This window comes from Lutjanus erythropterus, chromosome 7 (genome assembly GCF_056507025.1).
Source record: "Lutjanus erythropterus isolate fLutEry1 chromosome 7, fLutEry1.hap2, whole genome shotgun sequence".
NCBI classification, from domain to species: domain Eukaryota; kingdom Metazoa; phylum Chordata; class Actinopteri; order Lutjaniformes; family Lutjanidae; genus Lutjanus; species Lutjanus erythropterus.
Window position 1 is genome coordinate 14,554,685 of NC_139323.1, and position 25,220 is coordinate 14,579,904.

General features: G+C 38.5%; 1 protein-coding gene across 1 annotated transcript; it reads left to right on the plus strand.

Moving 5' to 3' along the window:
* Positions 1 to 1,491: 1,491 nt before the first annotated feature.
* On the plus strand, positions 1,492 to 18,341 carry tm6sf2b (transmembrane 6 superfamily member 2b). The gene is made up of 11 exons (XM_084722874.1): positions 1,492 to 1,569; positions 1,802 to 1,929; positions 4,567 to 4,670; positions 9,675 to 9,772; positions 9,984 to 10,087; positions 11,481 to 11,563; positions 11,991 to 12,115; positions 12,489 to 12,590; positions 13,403 to 13,495; positions 16,243 to 16,362; positions 17,049 to 18,341. Exons 2-11 carry the CDS (start codon positions 1,850 to 1,852, stop codon positions 17,283 to 17,285), a joined length of 1,146 nt encoding a protein of 381 aa, XP_084579000.1. The 5' UTR covers positions 1,492 to 1,569; positions 1,802 to 1,849; the 3' UTR covers positions 17,286 to 18,341.
* The last annotated feature ends 6,879 nt before the right edge of the window (positions 18,342 to 25,220 follow it).

The window sequence follows — 25,220 nt, forward strand, 5'->3', positions numbered from 1 at the left end:
ATTTCCCCCAATTGATAAGCAGTCTGTTCTTTTAGTTTGAATTTGGCGCGCCCTGCTGGAATCATACTGCAAACACTTGGTTTGAAGTGAACTGGACCTTGAAGTCATGGCTGTTTGAGCAAAGTAATTGAAGAATATAAGTAGTAAGCTGTAATTCCAGGAGCTGAACAAAAAACACACAAAGTAGAGCCGTTACGATGAGGATTTGCCTCCAATTGAGCAATTCTGTTGATTGAGAAAGCTACAATAATTGTGTCCTTGACAGAACGACAGGAATGTTACAACTCACACATTTTTTTTTTTGCCTATTCAGCTGCTGTTCGTCATAAGTTTGTTACTATGAATAGTACAGCTCAGGGACTGTGGGTTCTTAGGACAAGCCAAAAGGCACGTCGAAGACTTCCTTTTTAGAAGAACGAAAATATTTGTGTCATAAAATTCAGACTGGTGGTCAGTCTCAGTTATGGGGAAGTTACCCATCTGCATTTGTTGGCTTTCTGGGTTTCCTGAAATGTCTTTAGATTGATGGATATTTTCATGTATTAGGAAGTATTAATAACTTTTGCTGGATGGAATAATTTGACCAGCCGTTCTCACAGTGATGATTACTGAGTACCAGTTTAGGGTGCCAGCATGACTGAAAACCACACAGGAAAAAACCCCCATCAAATTATTGTACATATAGATCTCATGATGGATTTCAACATTTCATTCCTTGATTACCACATACACCTGTTTGGAGATAAGGCAGATCACTTTATCTGTCACCTGAGGTCCCTCAAACGTCTTTTCTCCTCAACCATACAGGGCTTTTTTTGGGTCACCTTTTCATCTCACTTCAACATTAGACAGTTGAGTTGTCCCCCAGATTTGCTAACTTTACCTAAACGCATTAGTCTTGACAACAGACTGTAATTCACTCACACGGTTCCTCTAGTTGCCTGCAACCAGAACCTTTCTACAAGTTGTCACTCATCATTGTTATTCTGACAAACGCTTGTTCGGGGGTCAGAGTTTGACACAGTACTTGAAGATGGACCAGGGATGATTAAAATATAATGCATACCTTTCTTGTCAGGTTTGGGGGGCTGCATAAAATGTTTCTGAGGGCTGCCATTGGGTGGTGGGCTGCACTTTGAGAACCCCTGCATTCATATTAGGCCAAGAAGTGTCCATAACTTTAAATAATTAGAGGAAGAAAGACCTCATGACAACAATTAATTTGCAATTCACTCATGGCAACTAACTCCATAAAGGTAATGTAATACTGTCACATCCACACAACATTGTAAAACGTTGGTAGAAAGCACACAATGCACACATTTCATAAGACGCAAAATTAAGGGCTCAGTAGAACAGGAGTGAGTATAACTTGAAAGTGTATTGCTGAATAAAAAGGAATGCAGGCCTATTCTGTAATACGACTTATGTAAATCTCTGACAAAACCAAATTGCGTAACTTTCCCCCCAAAAGCTTCTTTGTCTCCACTTCATTATTTTCCCAGTAAAGGCCATGGGTGCCTCAGGCCAGCTGTAATTTGATTAATCCACCGAAAGGGTAGCCAGACGGTAAGAACCTGCTCCGCTGCTTCTCCTTTCCATTCAAAATTACAGATCTGGTTTGAGGTTTTATTTCATGACTTTCATATCATTTACTATTTACTATTACGTTATTTTTATTTGACCCACTTCTCATAAATACATTAATGTCTTGATATCATTTAAAGTCGATTTGATCAAATGTTGGTGTTGCTGTTGCTGGAGCGGATTGTATGGACTGATACATGTGTTGTGTTTTCAGCAGTGTTGCGGATCCTGCAGGGAGGGAGGTTGAACAGCTTTTGAAGAGATGGAGACCTTAGTCTTTTTATTTTCATTTTCTGCCCTCGGCATTCTTTATGCCATGAACACCATTCCTGATTTTCAAGAGTAAGTCATTTACCGATTTCTTATTGCATTTCTGCTCATGACCTATATACAGGTTCACACTTTTTTGATTTTCTTTTATTGCTATAGAATTGTAATAACTTTTATACAACAATATTACAACCACCATAACACATACAGTTATTGACTATAATAGCATATGTTCACATACAATTTTTATTGTAATTCTAATAGAATTACAAGAATTTAAATGTGTAATATTGCAGCTGATCCTGTATCATTGAATAGACCAGACAGTATACTTTACCGCCACTAGAGCACACTGTAAGCTTAAAACTCAAGATATGTTTCTGTCTGTATTTAGTCTGTGACTACCTCATAAATCCTTGACCGTGCTGAACACTAATTCCATGATTTTCAGAGTGTATTTGCCAGTTGCATCTTTAGTTGTGTGCAATGTCAAAAATATTAAACCCGGCATTTCTTGGAGGAGCAAGAGAATGAACCGAGAGCAAAAAGGAGGCAATGTGAGCAGTATTTTTGGAGATAATCTGTCATGATGCTGAAGATAATCACTGTCTAAGCTGTAAGGGCTGATTTTCTTATTCAAGGCTTATCTGCTTTGCCTGTTTATTGGTATACTCCCTTCATAGTACTGCAAACAGCTGATGATTGCATACACTAAAAGCTGAGCTAGTGGTAAAATAAACATTCCACTCTCCCTTCACACTTTTTACCACAAGATATTTCTCATTTTCGACAGACTTTTACACTCCTCCTGTGTGAATATCTCTGCTGGCTCCTTTTTTTTTGAGCGTGTGGACATTGACAATCAATAAAGACTGCGCAGAAGAGTTTGATAAATTGCTCTTGACATACAATATGCCTTGTGCTCTCCCACTCTGCAAACAAACAGTATTGTGTGCATAAATCTTCCTGTACTGTTGAATTGGAGAGGTAGCAAGGGAGCTTCCCTTTGCTCTTGCAGCATTTGTTTTCCTTCTGTGAGCACACATTGTGAGTTTTCCAAGGATGTAATGTTGTTTACTAGGAGATACCCCACGCACATTAATCTTTTCCAGTGCAAGGCAGCGGTACCTTTGACCAGCAAACATGGAGGGCAGTGCTGAACTAACATGGCCTTAGCTTGCTGCTTCACACACCTCTATCTATGATTGATTGTGCCTTTGTAAAGCTTTGCTTTTAAGCCTCTGGTAGGCACCATTATAGCGGTGTGAGAGGTGGGACATTGCAGTGCAGTTCTACACTGGGTTGCCCCAACAGCGATTAATTTAATTGAAGATAAGTTCGTATCAGAGTTTAGCAAAACTAAGTTTAAGACTTAAAATTAAGCAGAATTCGAACTTAATTCAAGTTTAGTGATGCAAACCAAAATGAATCAATATGGAGATGCTTGCTAACACATTTTGAAATAAATAAATCAAAAACAAATTTGAGTGCTGTTGGGCCCTAGTAAGTAAAAGAACTGGGATACTGTTAACTTTCCTCCGTATTGTGCTGTTTGTACAAATGTACTGTTTGCTAATAATAATAATGATAATAATAATAATATTAATAATGATTTAAAATGTTAGAGTGATTGGTAGCTAGCTAAACATGAAAAAAGTTTGCTGGCAAGCTAAAAAGTGAACAAAACATGACATTGTTTGCTAGCTATCTAAAGCTGTTAGCCTTGTTAGCTGACCCACAACAGCTCAACAGAGAATTATTTTTCTCAAAATGCAGCCAATTTAAAAGTTAAACCTCATCAAGTGTAAGTTTAAAGTTAACACTGGATCACATTTGAAGTGGGAGTTTAAAGATTTGTTGCAACAAAATTAAATTTAATATAGGTTTAGAGTACAGATAAATGTAATCTTTCCTAGCTTTAAGTTATTTTATAATTTTGGTGCAAAATAAAGTTAAACCATAGTTTCATTTGAGTTGTAGAGTTGCTGTAATGTATATGCTGGTAAACAATATAGCTTTAATAAATCGTTCTGTAACTTTGTTTGCGAAAAAAGGACAATCCAATCAGACTAGCATGCTAATTATGAATTTCGAAAAAACAAGTCATCCGATACATACACAATGAAAAAGAGGCTTAATCTCATTTTGAGAACTTTTGCTCCAGAGTTTTTTTTTTTCAGATCAATACCAGCAACACTGAATCTGAATTTTCATGTCGGGACAGAATGATTCCTCAAAGTCAGGAGTACACTAACACTCTGAGATTAAATAAAATATCAGGCTCCTGTTTATGCTGTTTTTTTTTTTTTCAAACAACCTGAGATGGCAGGATATCAGTAGAGTACATTCAACGTGACACTACTATCTTACTAGGAAACTCCAGCCTGCACATCAGCAGTGGCCTTTCTCTCTCTGGGTGCAGTGAATCTATCACACAGATCTCCCCTCACACTTCGGCATTATTTCTCTCAGTGCTAACTGTGGTGTGCTGTGTGATTATCATTCTCGCTGACTTCCCATTCATCATCGTTTACTAATTTAGCACTGCGGAAACAACTTCCACGGGAGAAACTAATTAGCAAAGAGAATGAAGCAGAAAATCAGAGGGAGATGTCTAAAAGTGCAGTGTCAGCAGCGAGACTGTGTTAAAAACCTGGGCAATGTGTTGTTATTTTCTTAGATAACAGTTGAATTTCTCTTCTCTCACAGGCCTTATGTGATCTTGGAGATCGGCGTTGCTGTGCTGGTGGTGGTGTTTCTTTTTTACTTCCTCATCACTCGTGGCAACCCGCCTAAAGATGTCTTATTCTTTGGTAATTAACACAAATATGTGCATTTCCCAACTCACTTGCAATGTGTTTCCACATACACTTACTACGTACAGAGGTTAATCACTACAATGCATTTTGCCGGAGCCGATTCAAAATCCCACAAAAGGGTTTCCAGAACTTTCAGTTGCTACACGCCTCGTCGTAATGAAAACATGAACTGTGCTGAATGTGATTTCACCTGATATGTTGAAAGCAGCTTAGACTGATCAGGCTCAGAGCAAAGCTTAACCAGACTTTTCTGAGGCATGACTGACCCTATACCCTCTGCAAGCTAAGGACCTTCTTGACATTTGTACGCTTCTAGTTATTCTTTTCAGCTTTGAGTTCTTGATTGACCTTGAAGCAAAATCACTCCGCAGTCACTGCTGCTGTGTAAAACCATTCATACGCCTACTGACTCACTGTGAACGCCACAAGGACATTCACTTTAAAACATCTCACAGGTATTTCTTAATAACTTAACATAAACATACAAGGTTTATTTACTCAGCTAAATTCAGCTTAAAATGTACAGTTTATTTTCAGAACAAAACATGAAGGTTTTATTTTTTACTTGAAGCCTTTTTACTTAAAATGACGAGTTGAATGAATGTTCTGCACAGTTCATCCAATACATTAAATTAAGTTTCTCAAGAAACATGATCAGCATATTAGCAGACTTCCCAGGATACATTGTTTGAGGGATAAAACTGTCCCGAGGACCTTCTTTGTTATAGTTTAAAAAAACATATATGATAAAAACTTGCAGTGGGTCTCCACTGAAAAATGAGAATTGTTGGACCAACAAATATACACCAGTTGGTAACATACAAATTAATTAAGTTTTTCAGATCAAGTCAACAAGTAATCAGTAATCAGCAGTTAGCATTAATGAAACTTAAATTTAAGGCAAGTCAACCAAAGAGTTTCCAATTTTCCAGCTCAATTATTTGCTTTACCTAAAAGTAAAATGCTGCCAGTATAGTTTCAGGAAAAGTAGTTTTTTAAATAGTAACCCAGGTATGCCATTTGTGGTTATTAAATAGAAATAAAATACTTTCCAAACAATTACATTTTTTAGTTGTCTGGGGGAAAAAGACTCAAAACTGATGTTTTTAGACTTTATTTTATTATTTTTTTACAGTCACACAGTTTTTGGACCAACACATGCATTAATTACATAAAAAGCTAGACTATTGATATACTGTATAATTTAAATCTTTTTCTCTAAACAAATCTGGACAACATGCATATTAAGGACCAAAATGTTATTTTGGTTAACTATAGATTCAACAAGATGTCAACAAAGTGCAAAAGTCTCAATGTGCAACACATACAGTGTTATTACACCAATATAAAAAAGTGCATGACACAGTTTGGTGATGATAAAACACTTTAAGATAAGTCGTGGCTGTTTGTTTTCATAATAAGGAAAACAGCAAAATCATGATGGTTAGTATTGAGTTCAGTAACTGACCAAAATTTAATCATTTCAAACTAAGAAAATTCAAAAGAAAATGAAATTTGTTTGAAATGTTTGTCAGAGTGACTGAGGAGTTGTTGGTTTGAATTTAATATCTTAAGCTTATTGACGATGTTTTCTCAAGTACACCTGAATTAATATCAAGTTTGTTTGACTGGAAATGTTTATTTGTTTTGAATCACTACAAAGTTACCTCAAAATGCCTTTTAAAATCCAGTCAGCAGTGTTTGTATTCATTAAAAGTAGCAGCTTGTGCGTCTTCCACACACCGTTAATTAGCTTTTCTGCATTGATTTGTGTCATACTGTTCCTTTTATGTGTATAGCTATCGGTCAAATTATGTTCTCCATTTCTAGCCAATGGTTTCCCTGCAAACACATCCCCACAGCTGATGCCAGGGGCTATGCCAGAAACCAGGTGATACGGTAGTCAGTGCCCAAGGCTGTACCAGTGTTGTATAGGAGAACCACAACAATGAGGGCCAATGCTGCAGCAGGCTCTTCTCAATAATAGAGAGCTGTAATCCCCCTGCTATCTCACCTGTTAGATGTTAGAGATAAACCTGGTTGTCTTGAGGATTATAGAGACACTGGTACACAGGAGAGACAAAATGTGAGTGTGTGCGTACGCGTGTAATAAGTGCATCCGTGTTTAAAGAGTATGTGAAGGACAGATAGGAGGGATGTGAAACAGCAGTTTTAAGCCGTGGGACCTGCAGTGAGATGCCTGTGTCACACAGTGATTCACTTTATAATGACATTCTGCAAAGTCCGGACAGTAAATCACTGTAATGGCTTTTACAGCTGTTCCCTATGAACTGATTCCAGCTGTAAATCACTGATGCAGGCCAGTGCTTGGTCCAATCCTCGTGTGGATGCTCCTTTATCTCTGTTTCTGTTCATCACAAATTGTTTTCAAAGTTTTATTTAGTCCTTTATCTGAACAGAGAGTCTTGTGATCCCTTTTCAAGAGAGGCTTGTGTACAAAAAACAAATAATTTAAGCATAAACAGAAGCATTTAAATTCACAGATACATATTATACAGTTGAGAAGAATATTTACAAGTGTGTTTGCAAGTACGAAGGTACAACCTTTTAAAGGACAAATATGTAAACCAATATATTTACTTGTCTAAATCACAAAATTACCATGATGTATCATCAGAGATTAAGGAAACATGTTTCACTTTCTATTCTGATGTGGAATGAGTGTTTTTGTTTCACATTTTATTTCTCTTGTATTCACTTTACAAAGAGTTAAAATTAATGCTGATTGTTCACCAAATAAGTTAGTATTAATTTATGAGTCATAAGAAACCATTAATAATCTTTTAGAAGGAGTTAATGTTTAGTATGGTTAAATTGAGCAATATGTTAATGGGGTCTGGTGGGCGTAAAGCAGGCTGTCATTGAACTAAAGCTCCAGAGTTTGTATTTTCAGAGCAGTGGGCTTTTGCTTTCAGAATGACGGGTTTAGCTTTACATTGACAGACAATTGACAGTTATAAACAACCGATCAACTTCTCATCATCACTTGTCTTGTGCTCATTTTGGACTTGTGTAAGTTGTGTCCCTGCAACCTGCCTGAACTTCGAGTTTGGGCACGAGGGGGAAACGATAGGCTTCAACCTAGTTAATCTATCGTCTATGGCGCCAACTCGCTATTTGAGCTGCAGTACTTATTTTTGAATGCTCAGGTGTCACTTATCACTCCTTAAAAATGTTCCAATGAAATAAGACAGTGTCACTGAATATTGTTTGGAGCTCATTCTATTTGTATCCTGCATGGTATTTGAACCCACTTTTTCCAAGTTCAATGTGAACAAGAAGTACAGCTAATCTTTAAATGTCCAGTAACTTTTTTTGCATTAGAGTCTTATAAATAAACAACATGCAATCCTGCTCCCCTCTGTTTGTTAAGGAGATGAAATGTGTAAGATGAAATGGTGGCTGAGAAATTAATTACATAATTATTGGGAAATCAGGCTTTAAGTTGGAGGGAGAAGCATGCAGATATACAACATCACCATAATAAAGCACAGACAGAATTGAGGATTGTACAATGGTCTTTCAAAATTAGCAGAAGAGAACCATGTTTTGTTTCTATACAAACAACAGATTTTGACATCTAGAATAATCGGCAGAGTCAGTCAGTGTATTCACTGAATGTCCACAAACAGTCATACCTCCACAAATGGTGTGCATAGCTGTAACCACGGAGAAAAGGTCCGTTGCTTCATTTTGTTTACCACACATGCTGAGTCCAATTAACAGTCAAATGGGCATGTTATGTCCTTTAGCAGTTTATCATAGGCAGCCTGTGTGTACCCGAGCTGGTTGTTATACTCCACAATTATAATGTGATGTTGAATTTCATGCTGTACTGCACACCGACGATGGCTTGTTATGGTCCGAGCCACCCAGCCTCTCGTATGATCATCTGCTTCAAGTCTCCAACAAGCTGGAGCTTGATAAGCTTTTGATAAGCAGACGTGTTGTGGTCTTTGTATTGTTCACCACCTGCCCTCTTAGCACACACAGTGACACCCTTATCAAAGGGTAACATCACGCCAGTCACTTGTAAAGAAAGTCTTTGAATTTGGAAAGGAGGTTACTGGTATATCCACAGTTGTTTTGTAGTGAAACACGCAGTGAACCTTTAATAAAAGGGTCTATAACAGCATGTGTGGTCAGGGTTTTTAGTTAAGCATATTAGCATGGTTCACTGCCAACGTATGTTTGTGTAACTCCACATTTAAAATTTGGACTTCAGGCTTTTAACCTGAGGATAGAAAAAGGCTGTTCACCATGGATTCAATATAAATACGCCTCCAGTCTACCTTACTGCTCTAGACTTCATTTTCTCCCCACGCTGCCCCATAAATCAATGACCAGCCAGTTGAAAGAAAGTATTTTGAACACAAAAAAAAGTGAAACAAAAAGCTGGGAAAAGACTGGAAGTTAGACTGACGTCTAGCAGAAACAAGGTTTTCCATTGTACCATTCTTTGCTAATTCACTATATTATTCCATGTAGACAAAGCAGACTGAGTAATTACAAAACTTTCAGAATCACAGTAGCTTCTAAATGATGTTTGTTCAAAGCTGACAAAGCTTAAAGCTGGGGAGGACAGTTTATTTTTTTGAGTCATTGGGCTAAACTTCAATAATAACCTTTAAGCATAATGTAATTCAAGTTGCTTGAGAGAAAACTAGACTTCTGGTCCTCCTCTTGGCTCTGTTTTCAGGCCCCTGACGGTCGACTTTGGCCGATCACAGGTGAGTCTCATTCCCAAAATGTCAGTATGTGAACAGGGAATAAGACTCAACAATCAACCATCTTCATCCAGAATCACTTACTGAACCTTTAGCGTGGTGGGCTGATATTGTCAGCCCCCACCCATGTATGTAAGGGTTTACATAAACACCCCCTTAAAACAAAATGACTTTCAAAATTAGGCATTTTTACCGTGTTCAGTGTCAGGTAGAAGTGTTTATTTCCCTGTACTGTTTCTCGTCTTTGCAGTTTTTGCTGAATTTTCCTTTACTTGTGTCATTGACCTGGTGAGTGCCTTGGAGTATGACGGCATTCTCTCTGGCTTCATGGAATTCTACCAAAAGACAGTAAGTTTATTATTCTCACATCTAAAATGCGGATGATAACTTGTTCTTGGTACACAAACATAACCATATCTGTTTGTGGCGTTAAAACACTTCTCAAAGAGTTTGCAGGCAACAGTGGAGACAATAATATAAACAAAACTAAATCAAAGCAGCTTCATTTTAACCTGCTGTCTGTCATTAGTATACCAACCATGTAATGTTTGTGTTTTAGGGAGAGCCCTACCTGGGAACAGCCTATGCCATCATGATGTGTTACTGGGACGGAATAGCACACTTCATTATGTACCTGGTGATGATCAGCAGGATAACAGACAGGTGGGTCAAGTCATCGAGTCAAGTCGCTCTCCATCACTAAATGTTGGCCTTTAGTGACTACACAGAGAGTAGAATATGAGTTAGGTCTGAGGAAGACGTCTGAAAGACACTGAGTCATGAGTTAGGAGTCCACATTAACATACAGGTCAGCAAGATGTTCACATTAAAAACTGATAGGGGTTTGTATTTTCTGAAGAGGCAAAGGAAAGCAAATATTATATCAAATAAAATATTAGAAAGAAGTCCAAAATCTTAACAGAAATATGTGTATCAGAACTCTATTTCCTGACCCCTTTAATTGTGTCACAACCCCTCAGATTTATCTTGTGACCTTTTGAAGGGCCTGACCCCTAGGTTGGGAACCTCTGGGCTAAACTACTAAATTTCACTGTATGAGGTAGATAAAACTTGCTCCACTGGCTGCTACTGGTGCATTAATTCATCAGTATTACACAGAACAAGTACTTTTACTTTTGATGCAAGTACATTTTGCTTATAATACGTCTGTACTTTCACGTAAATGAATAACCTTCATTTGTAATGGAGTACTTGTACTGTGCTGGTACACTGTAAAAAACATCATGCAGGAATTTAGTGGAATCAACTTATTAACTCATTATTAACATAAGTTTGTCTAAGATGAGGTCTTTTGACTTGAAATGATGAGTTGAATAAATGTACTGTACAGAGTTCAATCAACTCATCAAATTAATTTTCTAAAGAAACATAATCAACATATTAGCAAACTTCCCAGTATGCACTGTTTGAGACTTAAAACTCTCCTGAGGGTGAAATGAAGAACTGACTCTTCAAAGTGAGATGAAAATGTCAAATATCAAGTTTGTTTCAGTAGAAAAGTTCTTTTATAATCAAGGTAGCCTGTACACTAACGTTTTAAAGTTAAAACAAATAATTTATTTTTACAGTGTACCTAAGTAAAAGATTCGAGTATTTCCTCTATGATTGTTTTGGAGGATGTGGAAGCTGCATCTAAATCTTGAATGTAACAATAATATGGCTTCATATCTGCTATTTTTATATATATTTGATTTTCTCTCAGAAAAAAAATAAATCCAGATTCAGTAGGTACATTTATCACATAAAATCCTCACAATGACCTGAATAAAACAGTATTTTTAGAATACAGAGAGTCCTCTAGAGTGAGTTAGTCATAAAGTGCAGTCAGTGAGTTCAAGAGTTCAGAGCGAGCACTGCCTTGGGGCATGTGCTATCATGGAAATGAAATCCTCTTTTAAACAATGTCAGTTTTTTACCGCTGGGAGATGTGTAAGAAGTTCTACCATTTCAGAGCCGTGTGGCTGACCAACTCTTGGTTTATCAGAATTCTTCAATATAGTAAAATCACCCTTGTCTTTCATTTTTTTTCCCCCAGGAAAGCGTACCGTACCCTGGGCTTGTTCTGGGCTGGCTCTCTGTGTGCCAACATGAGCGTGTTCATTGTCGGCATAGTGGCAGGTGAACCTCATCTTCTATTCCCCCTCCACCGGTTCGGTGATGACAAGCTTTAATCAACAGAACATCTGCACTGCCGTGTACCATCAGTGTCACAGTTCAGCCTGCCAACAAAATGCACACAAGCCCCGTGCCTCGCCTGCCGTCACAACCCACAGAACAAAGCTGAAAAACAGACTTAAAGCATCTGTTGTTGGCATTTCAAACTGCATACATAAGTGTCACAGGATCAGACTCGTCTACAGGCAAAGTGTTGTTCTCTCTGTTGTCTTATCATAGACATACTGTACTGTATGCCTTTGCCTGGAGAGCCCTGTGGAGGTTTTATTTGCAGATTTAATTACAGATTTACACCGAGATGTTCACAGTGCGTCTTTGTATGGATTAGAACAAAAAATGATAAATGTCTCTCTCATTTTCTTCATGGCAGGTAAATATGGGTCAGAAATACGCCCTGCCTTCTGGCTCAACTTTCTCTTCCTTTTGATGCCTGTAATTGGAGCAGTCACACTATTCACTAGGGCCAAGGACAGACCTCTAATTGGTGGATACAATGTAAGTCATGAATGGTTAGATCTTGATATGATTGCAGAGGTTTGGAGAAGTAGTGTTGTCATAGTGTCGGTCATTAATTACCAATTAAAAAATGTAGTCAGTAATGAAACCCAAATATCACAATATTAAGGTAATGTACCTTGATTCCTTTCCGTTACTTTTGGATTATCTCATTAGAAAATATGATTAAATTGCCTTATATAGTGTTTTTAAGGCTGCATGAAAATCTGCAGAGCGAAGCCTCATTCATACATTTATTGATTCTACTCGGTCTACACTCATTAAAGTGAGAGTAAGATTATGCTGTGAAACCACAGCCTCATCCAGCTCTGCAGTTTACTGTGGGCTTCATTGTGTCGGTATATCCCCACAGGCCCAGCATGCTCAGAGCATGAAGCTGATCTGGCGTCCCTTGGATCTGGTCCTGGTGGTGCTCCTGTTAGCAGCCATGGCCTTCACTGTCCTCAGAGGCTTAGTGAGTGAACATCACGGACAGAGTTTAATAGCAGTTATGAGACTCGTGTAGCCTGTGATCGTGCTCATGCAGAGTAGTTTGTCCAGGGAGTATTGAGGTTGTAAATGGTATGTCTTATTTTGCTTTAACAAGCAATACATTCACTTAATTGAGCCTGAGGAGAAACATTAAGTATTTATGCTTTAAAAAGGTTCTGGCTTTGGAGGGCAATGATATATGAATTGTGTATTTGGATTAATAATAATGAATGTGGCATATATTTTATATTCAAATAAAGGAATAGTTCAAGACTTTGAGAAACATTGCCAAGAGCTGATACTACTGTATCTGTACGGTAAAACTCACCAATTGACACACTGATGTATATAAAAGCCAAAGAGTGAAAAAGACATGTTTTAGTTCATTTAGAGGGTTTTAGAGGTGGAGGTAAGTAGATTTTGTTACCTTTGGAGACAGCCAGGCAAACTGCTTCTGATCCAGTCTTTGTTTTAAAGCTATATGTCTGTCTGCCTGACTCAGACAGTTTTTCAATGGTAATGGTGGATATCTTAACAACGAGACACCAACTCCCAGGATCCAGCGTTACTATTTCTTCTTCCTATTTCCTGATAGAATAACTTACATATTGTGCATTTAAGCTAAGCTAGCCAGCTGGCTATTCATATATCCACTGTACAGATATAAGAGAGGTATTAATCTTCTCATCTAACTCTCAGCAAGAAAGCAAATTAGCATGTTTCCCAATATGTTGAACTATTTTCTGTCATTCTAATTAACACTCATGAGGTGTTTTTGTCATTTTGTTCACCTAGGTGGCTCTGGATTCTCCACTTGAAGCCTGCTCCACCTACCTGAGGCACTATGAGCCCTACCTGAAGGATCCTGTGGGCTACCCCAGAGTCATGGCGAGTACTTTTGTCTGTGTCTGCCTCCACACTCAGCTTCTGTGTCTGCTGCGGCAGCACCTGAACGCTGCTCTGCGGCCTGCTTTAAATAACCAGCCACATAATGGACCTCTGCTTTCATGGATATCACTCTGAGTGTGCTGGAAGCTTGCCCTTATCGCCTCCTCTCTTTCAGCTCACGGCTGATTACAGAGCCATTTTTCATCATTACAGCCACAATGAGCGAGGGTTGAGAGGCCAGCGCATCTTTGTCTCTCTTTCATTTGTGTAAGATGGATAACAGATTATTAGTGTGACTGGCGGAGGATCTGCTCTCCTTTTTATTTTCTCCCGCTGACCCTTTGTGGCTGTGGGTTTTGCTGTGTTTTGTTCAGCGTACACAGCTTTGTCAATAGGTTATCCAAAGACCTTGTCGGGGCTGCAGTCCAGGCACAATTGCGAGTCATTGATCAGACAGACGAACCGCATGCTGAGAACTTGATAAGCTAATCCCTCGCCCAAAGCCCCCCATCAGCATCTCACTGGGTGGGAGGAGGGTGTGTGTGCAGCATGTGAAAGTATGTCTCGTTCTGTGTCCTTTACAGATCTGTGTTTGTGTGTGTGTGTTGGGTTGGGTACTAGTGTGTGTGTGTGTGTGTGTGTGTGTGTGTGTGTGAAGAAATGAAATGAGTTTGATTTGTTGCACCAGGGTTACACTGTTTCTGCAGTGGCTGACCTCTTTATTCATTGATGATGATGAATAATATGTGGCAGATTACTGTGGCAGCACTAAAAAGACATTTCAACAAAAGACTGAAGGGCATATATGATTGGCTTTCAGGCCCTGGGCTGAACTCATTAGAATTCATCTAGACCTCAGTCCGAGAATGAAAAGAAACTGTTCAGTGGTATAATTTGAGGGTTTTAAACTGGCTTTCATGCGCCAAATGTTTTAAGTTGAAGGTCAAGACGGTCTCTATAATGACCCTTGTGTGGAAGTAGTAATTTGTGCTGAGGGTGCAAATTTGAGCAAAATACTCCAGCAGTGCACTTAGGAACAATTTAGGGACACAGAGGCTATGCAAGAGTTTCCATTTTGTGAAAACTCATTCTTCGGATGAGAATGTTGTACTTTTTACTCCACTACATTTATCTTATGACTGCTGGTACTTGTCACTTTGCTGAATGAATTGCTTCATTCAACATGAGATTAAATTAAGCTGATATGATGACGTTGATTTACTGTTAGCTAGATGTTGTTGGATTCAGGAACACCTGGAGCATCAAAATGCTAAAGTAATAATGGTCATAAAACTTTAATGATCCCTTACAGACATTTAAGATGTTATTGATGCATTTTAAATGCACCAGTGAGATTTGACTGTTGAGTCTCACACCCAGAAGGTGAAATACCAATGTTTTGGATTGGTAAAATGTCCCGAGCAGAGGGCGGGGTCTCTGCAGATGCAGGTGCTGCCATACACTGCACATACATCATTCTGTGCAGTAACCCAATCTCCACCGAGGATCAATAAAGTATTTCTGATTCTGTTTCTGAGGCTCAAATATCCAACTGTAGGAACAGGACGAGAAACATATTTTTGAGTGCCGGGAGACTTTAATGATTTAATGCTCTAGAAGGGGAAAGCTGAGTACATTTACTTTTGAAAACTATCAATATTTTACCATTACTACTTAATAAAAGTCACTATGTGAAGCAGTTCACATGTTTTAATCACTGTATTGCTGATATGTGAGCCAACAGTAACTTTAAAAATGAGACCTTTCTAACTTCCAGTTGCCTAAAACAGTGTGTGGGCTGATTTCTATTTAGAAGAACAAACTGAGTCCACTAACGTCACCAAACAACTAGCACAATATGAGCTAAACTTTATTTACCTCATCTATCAAAGTGATGCCAGACCATCACGTTCAGTCTCGTGGGTTGTCACTCTTATGGCCGATGCCCCTTGTACTTATGGAGTGCAAGCACACATGCGAGTGCCATGGATGTGTTAAGAAGGATAACTCATTCCTTCCTCCCTCTGTTGTTAACTTGCATGTGGATAAAATGATTTTTTATCACACAGCTCTTCTAGACTTTTCCAATATTGCGGGACATAATGCATCACATCCTGACACAGAAACAAGTCATTTCGCAGGGGTTGTGACCCTTTTTATCCAACTTTTTATAGCCGCTTGTTTTACAGTGTAATATTAAGGGAAAACGTCTTTCTGGGCCACTATTTCAAATTTCCTTTAAAGTCCAGTGCACTTCCTCGGGCTTGCATGAGTACCATAAATAACTAGGATTTTTTGAAAATTCCACACAGTACCTTTAACCTTTTCTTTACTTTTGCTACACTTTTCAAGGATTTTCCAAAAAAAAGTGCAACTTTATTCAGCAAATTATTCTGAGGGTGTTTCTGTTTCCACATTCAAAGCAGCCCTCTTCTGTATTCAGCGTGAGTAGGTGAAGTGCAGTGTAGGCCAGAGGAAAATCAGGATGTACTGTATTAATCGTCTGCTGGAGTGTTGGTCGGGACCCAACAACAACACAGATTGACAGTGATGGAGGGGAGAGTCTTTCTGCATTATACTCTGGATCCATAATCCCTATTCACTGGAGTAAACTCTAATGTACACCAGCAAATCACCTACTAGATACAACTGTGGAACCACTGAATTACTGCATGCTATCAAATACAGATCATACAAAATGTGGAGGAAAACTGTTCAAACATTTAGGTAATGTTTTGTTCTTACAGATGCTGCACTTGTTCTTCTATGGCCTGCCTCTGTTGGGTGCATTTGTTTACGGACTCCTCAAGCCCGGGTGCACATGGATGTCGGACTGGACCATGTTCTTCGCTGGCGCTGTGATCCAGGTAATACCTCGTAGACAATCAGTGTGTGAAACTGGCTCTGAATTCATAGTTCAGGATACAGGTGTTGTATAGCGAGGCAGGCTGCACTGACAGCTCGTTGCGTTTCATGAAGTCGTTGCGATAATTGCTGCCTCTGATTGATTAAAGTTTTCATCAGCAGTTTAGGTTCAGAACAAAGAGGTCTGACACGTGTCACTGCAATTAAACTTCTTGTAGTGAGCTCTCATCCTGCTAATAATTACCTGGACCACATTTATCCTTTGAAGCATATTTTCTGTAATAAACAAACTGGTGGTGCTTTCTCCATACTAATCAGACAGAAGGACTGGGACCACGAACTATGAGGAAGCACTTGATTAAAGCCTTCTTTTACTGCTCATAAAAGGTTGCAGATTCTACCCTCCCTGTTTTCTAAACAGCCAGTGTCTTTGCATCTCCTGTGCAGCGCTTTATCTTCTCTTTTAGGATCATTTTTTGTATATTTTAACAGCAGACTAATGACTATGGAAGAACGATTCAAGGAAACTCGTTCCTCTGGAGAGTTTGTGGAAAGAAACAGGTTTCAAATGACCTGCCATCAGTGTAAAAATAGAACAAAACAGACAGTAGTGGAAGTGTCAGTGCTGATATGCTGTATTATGACAACACAGTCTGAATTCTGTCTTGCTGTCTGTGTCTCCTTCCAGTGCCAGTGGGCCCACATCGGGGGGTCCCTCCACTCTCGTACCACAGCTCCATTTCGTATCCCAAATGATGCATTCTGGTGTGTGCTGACAGCTAACTTGCTCTACGCAGCCACTCCCATCCTGGTGGCCTTGCGGGTTCAAAGTAACCCCTATTTCTTCCTGAAGATTGCCCCCTTCCCTGGGCAGACAGGTCTGCCAAACAGTGAGGAGAAAGACACCAAGTACAAAGACAAATAGTCACTCTTAATCTTGTCTGACCTTTGAAGTTAATTGCTTATCTGATGATTCATGAGGAGCTGTTTTATTTCAAATGCCATATTTCAAGATGCCATAATACAATTATTTTGCTCAACATATTTTGGTTTAGTGGTTATTTGAATGTTTGCTTTCAGTGCTTTGATTCATTATGTGATGTATAAACAGCGAAACAGCTGATTGGTCAGTGAATTTGGTTTGTATAACAATATTTTTAGCCATGGATCTTGGGATGGTGATGGTACGTTGGTCCACCATTTTGATCCAAATTAAAATATCTAAAAAGCTACTTTATAGATTGACATGAATTTTGATTCTGACAATGAATCCCAATGACTTTGGTTATCATTTGACCTTTACTCTAGGGCCACAAGTGGGTCAAAGTTTTTACTTTTCCTTATATGTCAACATCTATTGGAAATATTGGCACAAAATTGAAGACATATCCACAGAGCCAAGAAGATAAATCCCAAATGACTTTTAGGATCCCCACTTTCTCAATATCTCGATATCTAATGGATGACTTGGCACATATTGTTGTAGATATTCACATATTCTTATGAGTTTGATGATCATTTGAATCCATTTATACCTGGTATTAACATACATCCTGGGTGATCCATACTGAACGGGAAGTGAAAATGCTAGGGCAAATTCTTAATCAGTCGTAAAGAGTGTAAAGTTGGGATCAAATGCAATATATTAAGTAGTTTTTTCCTTTTTCCCATTGTGTTGCTGTGAAGAGCAGACAATAGAGATTCTCTGTGGTGCACTGGAAAGCACACTTTTACTTGTTCTGACTCTGTCATTGCAGACTTTCTTGGTGACAGCACATCTCATGTAGGCTGACACAGGAGTTGAGTGTGGCTGAACTAAAAAAAGGTGTGAATTCATGAACTAGAAGTTGTCCACTTGTGACTGGATCCCTCACGATGCATGTTAAAGATCTTGTAAAGCAACAATAAAAGTTTGTCACGCCACAGAAACGTGTTATTAACCACCCAGCTAAATTTGAATGATTAAAAAAAGTATATAGAATTATGTCATGAAAAAATGAGCAGTTTTCTCTCCTCTGAAACGCTGGGGGCGTACCCACTCCGCTATCTCAGCTATCTCACATGGACGCTCAGTCTAGCAGATTTATTGGACTTGTCCAGACATGTGTGAGCCACCAGAGTCCGAAGACAGAGACTTTTTTTTCAGAAGTTTTTTTTTTTCCCTTCTGTGTTGGGTTCTTGCAACTAAGGCGAGCTGACCTAATATAGTGCTGGGGGACCATGGCTCCAGCACGTCAACAAGCCATGTCTCAGGTCTGCCCCCCAAAAAATCCTGAACATAGAAATCGTGAACACTTTACCTGTCTAACTCCACAATTGAATATAGAGTTCTCAATCTCTTCACATATTTTCAGCAACTGTGTTCTAACATATATAATCTATTTAGAAGAAAAACTCCCTTTTTCCTTTACAGAGACTTTAATACAAGGTATGACCAGCCTCTTTGACTTTTTTTTTCCAGTTCCACTGAGGCTGAAATTGAGGTTTAAATTTTCAGTTAAAAGTCTCAAAATTGCTTGAAATTGCGTTAAGACATTCATGCCCCCTCAGGAAGAATTGTAATAAATCTGATGATCCACTGACTTCTCCCTTTGTGCCACCATCAGATCAACGTAAAAATTGTTACTGATGACCAAATATCTACAAAACCAATACCATTCCCATCAGCCTCAGCCATACTTGAGTTAAGTGCTAATTAGTAAATGTAAATTAGGATTGTGAAAGTGGTACCCTAAACATTATACCTGCTGGCATTTAGCTTAAAGCACAACCTCATAGACTTGAATCTGGTTTTACATTTCACATAACTGAATGAGACAAAAGGAGATGAATGAGGATTAAAGTATACTTGCAGGTATTACACGTATTAGCAGCAGGTATTTTAGCTGAAGGACTCGCATGTTGACTGTTGTGAGAGTATGCTGTTGGGTTTTTTATATTATGTAGTGGCACTTTATGATGCACACAAATAAGCAAAAGTGCACACAGAGCAAAAGGCTGATAATAATGGCAATATAAAACCAAATAGCAGGTGTTATTGTCTTTAAGGTTAATGCTCAGTGTTCTGTCTGAATATTATATTGCAACCATTCTGCTCTGCAAACCACAGGCTTCAATTTTCTCACTCTTCTCACCCTACAAGTGAAATATTTGTTTCACAATAAATATTTTAGACATTCAACCTGACATTGGAACCATTTTAATTTATGATTTATATTTTTAGACTTATTCTCAGAGAGCACAAATCCATTTGCTCCTATCGCTCTGCTCTGTTCTGTTCCTCAGGTTGTCACACAGAAACAGATGCACCTGATTGACTTTGGAGTTTGCTGCAGCAGTGGCTTGTTACACTGTATAGCACACAGCCATGAATGCAGAAAAATCCCACAACCATACAGTATTTTATGACTGAGCCAGAGGAGCTTTAACAACAAAACAGCCTCGAGGGGAGCTGATGAAAATACTGCAAAGCATCCTCTGCATACTCAGCCCAACAGGAAAGTGCATTACAATTTATTTTGCTGAAAGCTGTGAACAGAGATGGAGCATGAATAAATGTGGAAAATCTTTACGTTACCTGCACTGAACTGCTTCAACACAACCGACTGAATGACACAAGAAGGCCTCCAATTTTCGGTGTGAGTGTAGATGAGACAGAGAGAAAATGAAAGCTGAAGCAAAACTTTGAAATACCAGCAAACTGTAACTTGAGGTCTGCCCAAAGCTACACTTAGAAGAAAATGTCTGTTATTTGAAAAGTAAACATACCAATTTACAGTTCATTTAAAAAGCTAAACTCTGCAATATGCCAACAGTATAAATAGGAAGTATAGAATTTATACTTTAATGCCATTGTCTGCTAAATTGATTCATTGTTGCAGTGTTATATTGACTTCTTGCTGACTGGCAGAATTAATTTATAAACTAGTATTTTAACCACAGATGGTCTTGTGAATATAACATCTGTAAATATTTGTGACTAAATGACAGATAACCTGCCACATATACACAGGACAATATTCTGTGATCACAAACTATTACATTATTATTACAGGCTACTCTATTAAGTACACCAATAAATTTTAAAAATAAAGATTTTTTAGACTACATTCTTTGCTTGTTGTCTCCTGTATTATATTATGATTTGAGAGAGAAAAAACAGCAAATCATGTACATGTGCATAATAGATTAAACAGAGGTGGCCAAATCAATCTTTAGGCTCATTTAGAGGTAATAATGTAGTGTTTCATCAATAATTGCCTAAATACAAGTATGTTCACTTCTTCACTTTGACCTAAATATATCAGGCATCTCCATGTAAAATAAAAGTAGTTTGTTCTTTTGTCTTTCTGTGCATAATTTTGGTTTCTACTTTTCTGTCTCTCTGGCTCTGCATGATCATGGCAGTTTAACTGCAGACCACTTGTACACTGTTAGGTTGAATATTGACATCATAGCAGAAGGTAAGTTGTGTAGTAGATTTCATACATTACTGAAGGCCATATAGACTCATGGTGCACACGGCTCATTTCACTTGACTGCCTGATTAGACGTCCTGTCAGGGCCGTAGGGGCGTATGAAATTGTGGTTGATTGACACCTCCATCTTTCTCCTCTTAACTTTACTTCACTTGTTAAGGCGAGAAAAACATTACACTTTTATCACCTAGGAGTCTGGAAACATCACATAATAGACCTTTTTAACAGCAGACATGCTGGTGTGAAATAGCAGGGTAAACACAGGTGTTAGCAGTGACACTAATTAAGGTCTTGTTTCATTTAGTTTAGTAGAGCCTTTCCAGTGAGACAAAATGCACAATAGCAGCACCCTGACTCTGAACTGAATGGAACATAACCATGATTTGTACATTTGCGACACTTGTGTTACTCTACTAATTTATGTATCCAAATCAAATAAAATCTACCACAATTTAACCTCTCTCCTTGTTTCTTGCAGACGTTACTTATTTTGCAGATATCTTGGAGAGTGTTATATAACTGTAATATTTGGAAATGTCCATATGTTAGCCCACACATGCGTGAAATAGACATTGTGGGGGTTTGAGTGGGCAGGAGGGGGACTTGATAAATCCACAGTATGCTCGCTATTTTTTACCCAACACCACTGGAGCCACCACAGATCATTACTCAGAGCTGAGTGGCAAGGATGTGCCAACATGTGCTGCAGAAGGTAATATATACTTCAACAGCAGCTCTTGTCACTCATTCATTGTTGCGAACACACGCCGCTGCTGTCTGCTGCCAGCCTATCTCAGTTTTTAAAAAGGCAGCTTTTCTTTCTCGGTTTAAGTAGGAAAACAAGACATGCCTCTGCCATTCTGCATTCTGTCTGATCCTGTGTGCCCAAATTGCGAGCGTTTCATCCCTTCTCTACTTACATTCCTTGATCCTCTTTGTTTCTTTTCTGCTGAGTGATGCTGCTGTGCGCCCGCTCCATGTGGGTGGCCCAGTAAATAGTCTGCCGCTGCTCTCATCATTGTCTTTTACAAAGACATCAAATGCATTTTGTTTGCATAAACAAACACACTGAAATGACCCAGGCGGTGTGGAAGAGGGGTTTTTGCATTTAATTAGAAGAGAGACCGTTGAGACCCTTGTCAATATGTTTCTACAAAGTAAAAAACTGACTCATTTATAGGCCACTGTTAGCTAGTTTAGCATACAGCAATGCATCATGGTCTATAAGACCATCAAATGTCTGTAACATCACTGTCCTGTGAGAATCATGTACCTCTAGAAAGTCAGACAACAGCCTTTTTTCAGTTTTGTGGATTAGAAAGTGCAGTATTTGCCTCTGGGATGTAGTGTTGAGGCATGAAGTTGGACAAACTGGAAGTCAAGTACAAAATAAGTACAGTACTTGATGTAAATGTACTTAGTTACAGTCCACCACTGATTACTCTGAACTAATGCAAGACGGAAATTAATGCACTGACATTCACTGATGATTGATTAAATGTTTTAGATATTTTAAAATAATTTGACTGACTAATTAGCAGACATCAGAACCATGGACTGGAAGAATGTGAGGGGAGTGGTGAGGACGGCGGAGAATATCATCCATCCAGGACATTGCCCCTATACGCTGTATGTCCCGAGCCAGAGACATCATTAGGGACCCCTCGCCCCCCCACTTCAGACTGTTCTCCCTGCTGGCCTCTGGAAAGAGGTTCCACAGCATGTGGTGCAGGACCACTAGGTTCTGTGAGAGTTTCTTTCCTCAAGTCATCAGACTGTTAAACTCAGATCGTTAACATGCTGCTCACCCGTTTTTTATCTTTGTTACTATTGCACTGCATCACTTTTTAGCACTTTTTATTATTTGCACTTTACCTTATTTATATTTTTTTTTCTGTGCTGAGCCAAGTGCAATCGAAATTTCGTCCTGTGTACACTTGTGTATTCTGAATGACAATAAAGTTTCTGTCTGTCTGTCTCTGTCAAAGCTCAGTGTATAATATTTTATACATTTTTAAAATTTGTTATTCATGTTAATGTTAATATTCACTTATCTGAAGATTCTACACAAAATATTTTATTTAATAAATATTGTTTTTGTTGTACTTCATTCTGTTCTGTATAGATTTTATTCTTAGATCTTATTCTTTGACTGACAGATGGAACAAACTCGGGAGGGAAGCACTGGGAAGCACCCTTTATTTAATTTTATTTCCTATTCTTTACCACCATTGATTTCATGTTTGGTTCTAACTCTTTGCTATTTGTCCTTCTGCTGCTGAACATTTGCCCTTCAGGCAGTGAGGGTCAATTAAAAGTTTGTCTTAGTATACACTAACTTAGTTCTCCGTTCTTCATGTTTTAGCTCAGAGTGAATTATTGAGTGCTTGATGAATAAAAAGAAAATGCACAAAATGATCAAACATTCTGTTCTTTATTCAGTAAACACAGTGTATCATAACAACAGTATTGCACCACTACTATTTTAAATCATCAGTTCATTATTTATTCATTTTCATTGCTAAAGTCTTCACAAATACTTTTTTTTTTTTTTTTTTTTTACATAATTAACATTCTGTCTGTAACTGTTGCCATTGTAACAGATGTTACCAGTCATAATTATCAAGGATGACATAATAGGCTATAAATAATCAACATAATATTACATGATAATCTGTAAATCTGCTTATTAATCTCTTTAGGAATGAAACTGTACATGTTGAAAATTAATCAAAACATATGAACAAAGATTTCAATAGAATAAGTTTGGTAATGTACCAGTTTTTGTTTCCTTTGGGGTTATGAGACTTTGGTGGATGTACAAAATGTGTTTCTTTCTTCTCGTGACAGTGGAGATTACCTTTACCATATCATTACATCGTTAAGTGCTTTTTTGTCATTGGATGTATGTCCATGTTGTTAATGCATTTTTTCCCGTAACAAATAAAGATTTTTTTTAAAGTCACTTGTCATTGTCTTCATAATGGCAATTCTACTTTTATTCAAGAAGATAGATATAATTCGGGTTGTTGCTGCTCCCTACAGTGCAGCTATTTTTCAATAGTCATCTGTGTCAAGTAAGTACGGTAAGGAGGCAAACAAAACAAAGTAAGACTTATAAAACTTATTCTACTAAAATATGAGCAATGTTAGTTGTGTGAATTGTTTAATTTATAACATGAGGTGCATTACAAAAGAGTAAGGAGCAAGCAAGGTAAGCCAGCAGTGTCCAACTCCGACTCCGGGGGGGGCGCCTCCTGTGGCCAGCTGGCATGACGTGAATTTTGGGGGGCGTGTCTATGCTGTGTAATTTTGAAATTGTCTCACCATGAAAGACAAAATTGCTATAAATTTAGTATACATGATCAGATCTGCACCATACTTCACATGTTTGAGTTTTGCCTGAACACATCTACATGAAAGTGTTCTGAAGTAGTTATAGCGCCACCTTCTGGCAACAGGAAATTACATTACTTTGACGTTCGCCTCCATACAAGCTGACCATATCCAACTCAGATCTGGCTAGAAAGGCCTTACGACCTTGGTAATGCTGTGTTGTGAAGATCTTGATATATTCTCAAATGGCATTGCCATGATGTCACGGCGAAGGTTGACATTTTGCCAAACGGGAAGTTGCATTAATTTCCATTTACTTGGTTGAATCTGCCTGAAACCTCACATGTTCAATAAACATCCAGGCCTGAACATATGATAGGAGTTTTGTCCATGTGCATGGCCAGATAACTTGGTCACACCCTTGAAAGTGCCCACTGGTGGCACATTTTACTGAACATGAACAAACATCAGTACGCACATGTATCATGACCAGGCACACAAAACAGGCTCTTGAACCTATTGGCTAAACCAAACAGGAAGTCAGCCAGTTTGAATTTAGTGGTCAATTTTGGTGTAGTACACATATCTTAACAAATTCCTCCTACAGAAATAATCTGATTGACTTCAAAATCAGAATCAGAATTCTGCTTAGGGCCCCATGGAGGTCAGGACCGGCTCTGAATATAATGCTTTGGATTCATCTCAGTCATTTTAATGAACACACAGTGTGTTCTTGACATAGATATAAATGGTTAGTAATGTGCTAAGATAAAGCTTTTAACATCAGCAGTGTAACACTTCTCTCCATCCATACCCCATCAATAGCAGCAGACCACTCATAAGTAATTATCCCTCGTACTTCGCTGAGCAATAGGCCAACAGACAGACAGAGAGAGACTGTCTCATTTAATTCACTCTCCCTCAGCAGCTTTTTCATGCTGAAGTGTGACATCGGCCCTGCTTGCACATGCTAGCAGTGCATTCTGAATGTGTGACAGAGGCCTTAAATCAAATGTGGCCTCTCCAAACTGCTCTGTAATCCCATG

Excerpts from the sequence above, each read along its gene's own strand:
- tm6sf2b (XM_084722874.1), top strand. The coding sequence starts at position 1,850 with ATGGAGACCTTAGTCTTTTTATTTTCATTTTCTGCCCTCGGCATTCTT. Across the intron at positions 13,496-16,242 it reads TGGGCTACCCCAGAGTCATG|ATGCTGCACTTGTTCTTCTA; the intron begins GCGAGTACTTTT and ends TTGTTCTTACAG. Across the intron at positions 16,363-17,048 it reads TCGCTGGCGCTGTGATCCAG|TGCCAGTGGGCCCACATCGG; the intron begins GTAATACCTCGT and ends GTCTCCTTCCAG.